This window comes from Mastomys coucha, unplaced genomic scaffold (genome assembly GCF_008632895.1).
Source record: "Mastomys coucha isolate ucsf_1 unplaced genomic scaffold, UCSF_Mcou_1 pScaffold5, whole genome shotgun sequence".
Taxonomy (NCBI): Eukaryota; Metazoa; Chordata; class Mammalia; order Rodentia; family Muridae; genus Mastomys; species Mastomys coucha.
The window spans coordinates 53,682,724-53,690,063 of NW_022196911.1; the positions used below are offsets into that span (position 1 = coordinate 53,682,724).

A 7,340-nucleotide genomic window follows, 5' to 3' on the forward strand; every position below is an offset into this window, starting at 1 on the left:
ACACAGAGACAGAGGCAGAGACAGAAAGAAACAGAGAGAGAACACTAACCAATTTTACAAGTGACCAAGCCTACGGCCATGCATTAGCTTATTTGTGTGTTTCATGCTTGAGATCTATTGACAGTGTCGAAATTTCAGATCATTGTTAACTCTGGCTACAACTCCATTTTTACAAATCTAGAAGGAAAAGAAAAGACACAGATAAAACCACAGCTGTGTCGTGGAGATATCTGTCAGCTTTTATTAGCTCTATTAATTACATCTTCTCAAGTCTCAAAGGAACATTATTTACAAAATCTTGCCACACCATCCCTTAATGAGCAGAGCCCAGCCAGAGATGACATCACTTTCCTCCTTTGTGCACTTAACCAGCCACTGCCCTAGGTCTACATGGCCAAGGCTGCCAGCAGCACCTGGGGTGAGTTGGAGCTGACAGGAGACTCTCCAGGAGTCACTACTCCTGACTTAACATCTGCTTTCAGAATCTTCTATCAGTTCTTGACAATATTTCTTTGATTTCCCTTTACTTTTTTGTTTCTTCAGAGAAGTAAATTCATTTTCTTCCCCAAAACTTCAAATACTATTTACTAAATGAAACAGACTTAACATGTTTTATTTACAGCCATTTAGGAATAGAAGAACACGTATGTTACCTTCTTAACTGATCTTATTGGCATGCGCTAGCTGTCTTAGGACTGGGAGCTCACCGAGGGTCACAGTGACAGTAAAAATTATGTTCTCGTCCTGTCTTTTCTGTGATGAAAGGTGCAAGACCTTGTCTAGACTGAACTGCAGACTACGGGGTGGGGTGGGGGAGAAGGAGGTTCTCAAGAGAACTGAGGCAGGAACCTGCCCTGTGTTTCCCCCTAAAGGTGAAAGGTATGTCTGTTGGTCAGTTGGTTGTTTCCTGTTAGGCACACTCTGAAATCTGAGTTTCCCCTCTGTAAATGAAGAAACTAAGGTCAGTAGATGACTCAGGCTCCTGAGGTAATGTGTTGTAGGAAGGATTCAGAGCGGACTGGGATGCTGCTGGCTCCAGTAGCTTGGGGTGACTGTACCAGTGAGTCCAGGGGTTACCTGTTAGTACGCCCCAGAGTGAAGTTGCATCTGGCTGTCCATACGAGATGCAAACTAGAGAGCAGGGGAACAGGACTGAACAGGCTGCAGTCACCATGTGTGTTCCAGAGACTGTGTTCCTAGTCCTTTTGTCCAGGGTGTCATAACGTGAGAAACTTCAATTTAACAGTGGGCTACACTTATTTTTTGGCAGCCTAGTATCAGACTTAGTTTAGGAAACTCTCACAGTGGTGTAAATGTCTCTGCAGTTGGCAGCAGTTTTTGAATTCCCCCTGCCATGGAACCAGAGCTAAATGCTTCTCATGGAGAGGAGATATTTCCTCTGTGTTGCTGAAAGCGACCATAACTTAACATTTACCATTTAACATTTTAGATACTAGCAGGTTGACAGGGGGAGCTGGTGGGATGGCTGTGTGGTTAAGAGCATGTGTTGCTTTTGCGGCAGACCCAGGTTCCACTCTCGGTACCCACATGGCAGCTCACAGTCACCTGTAACTCCCGTTTCCTCCTCTCCTCCATGGGCAGCAGGGAAACATGTAATCACATACATACAAGCAGGTAAAACAAACACACATACTAAAAAAAAAAAAAAAATCAGAGTTTTTATGTTGAAAATTCAATGTGTTTAAGGAATCATGGCATAAGCTTTATTTGACTCACAAAGATTAGGTGTACCTTGTACCCGTTGCTTTCATGTTTCTGCAGCCCTTTAAATATTTGATTTTTATCATTTTTATATATTGTCTTAAATAGACCGGCAGAAGCCTCTTTAAGCACCGTCAAGTTTAAAGTCTCTTTGGCATGTTTTCAGAGTCGAATCCAGACTCCAAATATTAGCATGGAGCACAGGGAACTGGGAGCTCGGGCCAGAGGCATCTCGTGCCAGAGGCATCTCAGTGGTACCCAGTCTTCTCTCTGCCTCTTGGATTCCAAGAGATAGAGATTGTGATGGCCAATAAAGCAGACGATGCTGTAAGCATAGCCTTGCCTGGCATCCACAGTCACCTCTGATCCCACAGATTTAGAGCACACGGTGGGAATGTGAGGCGATGACTTTGGAGAGGCCCGGACTTACACAGGTGAATTTTTCTGCTAACTATGCTAATCAGTGCTAAATGTGTAAATAGGTTATGTATATATACTTGCAAATTCCTATGTTCATATAAAAGCTTATCTAAACACATATTTAAGGTTTTTATACATGTTTACAAAACAAGCATACCTATAAACTCATAGAAAGTTTCAAATACTAATTCTTAATTTGGCTTATACATTTATTATTTGAAGACTTTCCCTTATTTCCTTGAAAACTAAATCCTTAAATAATATTTAACCTGGTAAAAAAAATACAATACAATGATAATACCCATCTCTGAGATGGCTATCTAGGATAGTGAGTTCTTAACTCTCTAACAGTGTGTGTGTGTGTGTCTGTGTCTGTGTGTGTGTCTGTGTATGTGTGTCTATGTGTATGTGTGCGCACAATCCTCCATTTTTATTTTGGGATATTAATAAAAAACATATTGTTTTGCTTTGTTTAACCTTGGCAAAATCAGAAGGCAAAAATTGTCATCGTCATCGTCATTGCCATCATCATCATTGCCATCATCATCACTATCACCATCATCTTCAGTAGCATTATTTTAGGTAGAGCAGATGGAGGACTACTAGGTTGAGTGACAGCTGGACTGGTGGCAGTATTTGGCCACTTAGTGGGTTCCTTGCCCTATGCCTCTTAGGGTTCTGAGTGTTGGTCCTTCTTGTGTGAAGGTGAGGCTTCAGGCAGCACAGAAACTTTTGGAGTATCCAGATCCTGGGGACCAAGGATGATCACCTGGTTGAAATTTCTCCTTTAAATTATTACTTTAAAAATACTTTTATATGAAATATATCTTAGTCTTGAAGATTCCAATTGAATCCTTAAACCATAAAGGCCAAGGCTTATTTCATATTTTAAAACCAAATTTTCAAAATAATTTTGATTTCACATTTTTTTTTCTTGTCACTGAGTCCCCATTTGGGTTAGCATGGGACATCATTTCTCAAGCTTGTAGAACTTGAGAGAAGACATTATCTGTCATTAGGAAAGTTCATGACTTTGGACTTTGAAAAATTTACCCTGAATCACCAATGCCTATGACCAAGATGTGAATTCTAAGCTTTAAAAAAAAAATTGGTTGAATTATGTGTAATTTGCAATCCTTAGATTTTCAGACCCAGAGAACTTAGCACAGGCAGGTTGGGGCCCAAATCATTGAGTACTTATTTTTATGACACTAATCTCAAAACATTCTTGGTCGCCTAGGAGACACTCATGGACCTCACCACCTGGATGAACAACTACACTGGACAATTTTTAGATTTCACCCTGGTGGGACTCTTCAGTCAATCCAAACACCCTGCCCTGCTTGCTGTGGTCATATTTGTGGTTTTCCTGATGGCCTTGTCTGGGAATGCCCTCCTGATCCTGCTGATACTCTCTGACACCCACCTCCACACACCCATGTACTTTTTTATCAGCCAGCTGTCCCTCATGGACATGATGTACATTTCTGTCACTGTGCCCAAGATGCTCATGGACCAGGTCCTGGGGAGCCACAAGATCTCAGCCACTGCCTGTGGCATGCAGATGTTCCTCTACGTGACATTAGCAGGATCAGAATTTTTTCTTCTAGCTTCCATGTCCTATGACCGCTACGTGGCCATCTGTCATCCACTCCGGTATCCTGTCCTCATGAACCACAGGGCGTGTCTCCTCCTGTTGTCTGTCTGTTGGCTCCTGGGATCCTTGGATGGCTTCATGTTCACCCCTGTCACCATGACCTTCCCATTCTGTGGATCTCGGGAGATCTACCACTTCTTCTGTGAGGTCCCTGCTGTGACAAAGCTCTCCTGCTCAGACACCTGGCTCTATGAGACCCTCATGTATGTGTGCTGTGTGCTCATGCTTCTCATCCCAGTGACAGTCATTTCAGGCTCCTATTCATCCATCCTCCTCACTGTACTCAGGATGAACTCAGCAGAGGGCAGGAAGAAGGCCCTTGCCACCTGCTCCTCCCACATGACTGTGGTCACCCTCTTCTATGGCGCTGCTGTCTATACCTACATGCTGCCTGCCTCCTTCCACACCCCTGAGAAGGACATGGTGGTGTCTGTGTTTTACACCATAGTCACCCCTCTCCTGAACCCACTAATCTATAGTTTTAGGAATAAGAATGTCACAGAGGCTATGAAGAAACTGTTGGGTATGAAACCCTTCTCTCAAGAATCTTTAAAGTAAGTTATTTATAAAGAGTAGTTTCTTTTCCTTGTCTACATGTCTGTCTTTCTAGGAGACATGCTGATATTCCGTGCAGGCTGCTCACATGACATGCCTGATGGCATGATGCTTTCTGTCTGTCATCAAGAACCTCTATTTTGTAGCAATATGGACTTTCTGTATCTAGTTTACCAGGACATTTCGTCAGAAATGGATGCTGACTCATTAAATGGGCTTACTATGTGTATTGACAGGATTGTACAGGTTTCATTACTTTCTTGTTTTATGTGTGTTGTATAAGCTCATATTCCTGGGATATGTTCCATTTGTTCATCATGAGCAAAAACGGAATATTCAACGTCCTTTGCCAGTATTCTGGGAAGAAGTTGGAATAAATGTTTATCTTCGAGATTGTTCTTGGTTTTCTGTATGTGCTTCTTTGCTGTATGTGTAGCATAACAGGATCAGTTTCTTGTGAGGGATTGGAATGTATTCCTCTTCTTTAATATTCTGGAATCGTAGGAGAATTGTTATAACTCTTGTAACACTTACTAGAATTCAACAATTAAACCATTTTCCTTGGCTTTAAAACAAAGATTTTTATCTAGAAGGATATGTGTGTCTGTGTGTGTGTATGTGTATATTTGTGTGGATGTTTGTGTTTATATGTATGTGAGTTCTTGTGTGTATCTGTTTGTGTATGTTTGTTTTGTGTCCCTGTATGTTTGCATGTGTGAGTTTTTGTGTTTGTATGTGCATGTGTATTGTTGTGCACATGTTTATGCTTGTGTGTGTATATTTGTATGTGAGTTTGTGGTGTGACTCTGTGCATATGTACATATGCATATGAGTGTGTATGAGAGCTTTCTATGTGTTTTTGTGTATGTCGTGTGTGTGTGTATAATGTGTGTCTGTGCCTGAGTGAATTTGAGTGTGTCTGAGCATGTGTATGAGTATGTGGAGTGTGAGTATATGTATGTCTCTGTGTGAGAGTGTGTGTGTACACATGAGCATGTGAGTGCAGTGGCAAAGAGGCAAGAGGAGGTTATCAGACCCTCGGGAGCTTGATTTACAAGGGCTTGTGAGCTGCCCAGTGTGAGTGCTGGGAACTGAACTATGTCATCATTGATGAAATGGATTTCATCTGGGAATCATATTGGGCCTTATCCTTTACCCATCCATGGCTCTGTGTGTTCCAATGGGATAACACAGTCCACAGTGGGGAGCAAGAGCACATGCTAGCACCGGCTTCTGTTTCCTTGCACATGCCTCCTTTTCTTTCTTCTCACTGTCTGCTTTTGTGCTTAGGTGACTTTTTCTCTAGTAATGTTATTGAAAATCTTTTCTTTTTGTTTTTAGTTTGCATACAAAATTTTAATTTGTGGTTATCACGAGACCAAGAAATAATCCTATCACAAAATAATTATTCTAAAGAGAATAATTTTAGTCACAAACCAAAAAGGTAAAATGTAATGTTAACTCATACCCTACATTTTCAATATTGACATCATAATTTCCATCTTTTTACATTTGTTATCTCTTGATAGCTCTTTTTTAGTTGTGACTTTTAAATGTTATTTGGTGGAGAGGAGCACTGGATTACGTCTCCAGCCCCTCTTTGTCAACCATTGCTTTCAGAGTGAGAAATGAGAACTCAGCTCCTTAGTAACAAGTAGGACTTAGTAAATTCCTGGATGAGTATAGCCACTGAGATGGAGTCCTGAAGGAATGGAAACATGACCCTAGAAACAGCAACACTAGAGGGCTAACTGAACCATCAAACCCTCCTGTCAAAGGGGGCAGGGAAAGGGGTGGCTTCACTAGATAAATAGGTATTTAGCAAATAGATGCATTTCAAATCAAGAACTGCTGTGGGTTGCCCTGGCTCTGTTTGTATTCTGATGCTAATTTTGCTTTCTCAAGAGGCTTCCCCTCCACCTCTCCCAAGATTGAGAAGTGGATCACTTATTCAGGTGATCTCATGTGAACCCTCTCCCATTCTAACTGGTCAGTAAAGGCTAGAGCCTGTGATTGGGCAGTGGAAGGAAAAGGTGTGACTTCTCCTTTTGGAGAGTGAGGGCAGGAGAGGTAGTGGGAGAACAAGAAGGGAAGGAGAGAAGGAGGAGGAAGCCATGATGGATTAGAACTATGTGGCCAGGAGAAACCACATGAAGCAGAGGGTCTTATTGCTGGGGAGTAAGTTAGTGTAATGTTAGATCTGCCCAATCAAGGCTTATAGCTTATCATTATACAATAACTGGATTGTGTGTGGTTTTATATGGGCTTATTGGGGTTGGAAATTACTACAATAATAAACATTCTCAAAACCAAGTCTAATTTCAGCAATGCTTTCAGACTGCAGTCTAGGGCTGGAACCAGATGTTGGAAACTAGGATCTCACTAAGTTGTTGCCACAGCAAAAACTGTGCTAGACACCTCACTCCAATGTGGTGTGACTGAAAGGAAGAGCTCAGGTGCAGGCACAAGGATTCAGCCAGGCTTTTCAGGGAGAGGCACAGATCTCAGAGGATGGAAGGATGGCCATGGGAACACAGAGGGAACATGGGAATCCAGGGCGTGATGCCTTCAAGACCCACTACTGATGTGTCAGGGTGTCCACGCTGGGGATGTGGTTGAGAGTCACAATAGTTTTGAGTGGGGCCCATGAAATCAGTGATGAACTCTGGCTTAGCGATTTACTTCCCAGCACAGAGGTGAAGGACAGGAGAGCTAAAGCCGGGTGGGTGGGATTCCACTTGGTAGGACTTTTCTCAAGGGAGTGGATTGTGGCTGGGGAGGATGTGGCTTCTCCCATGCTGCTTGCTCATTTGCATTGTTGCTCCCCATTGGCCACTTCTCTCCTCAGTCTTTCCTACGTGTCCTTTTACCATAGTGACCAAAACATGGCTGCACAGGAAACTTGCCACTGCTCACCATGCTTCACCGCAGCAACCTGCTCTTTCTTTCTTTCCTTCTTTCCTTCTTTCCTTCCTTCCTTCCTTCC

The 7,340-nt window shown here is 42.5% G+C and overlaps 1 protein-coding gene across 1 annotated transcript; it reads left to right on the forward strand.

Annotated features, from left to right (window-relative positions):
- The first annotated feature begins 3,388 nt into the window (after nt 1–3,388).
- On the forward strand, nt 3,389–4,357 carry LOC116078897 (olfactory receptor 2T29-like). The gene has a single exon (XM_031354268.1). It carries the CDS (start codon nt 3,392–3,394, stop codon nt 4,355–4,357), a length of 966 nt encoding a protein of 321 aa, XP_031210128.1. The 5' UTR covers nt 3,389–3,391.
- Nucleotides 4,358–7,340: the final 2,983 nt, after the last annotated feature.

Excerpts from the sequence above, each read along its gene's own strand:
- LOC116078897 (XM_031354268.1), top strand. The coding sequence starts at position 3,392 with ATGGACCTCACCACCTGGATGAACAACTACACTGGACAATTTTTAGAT.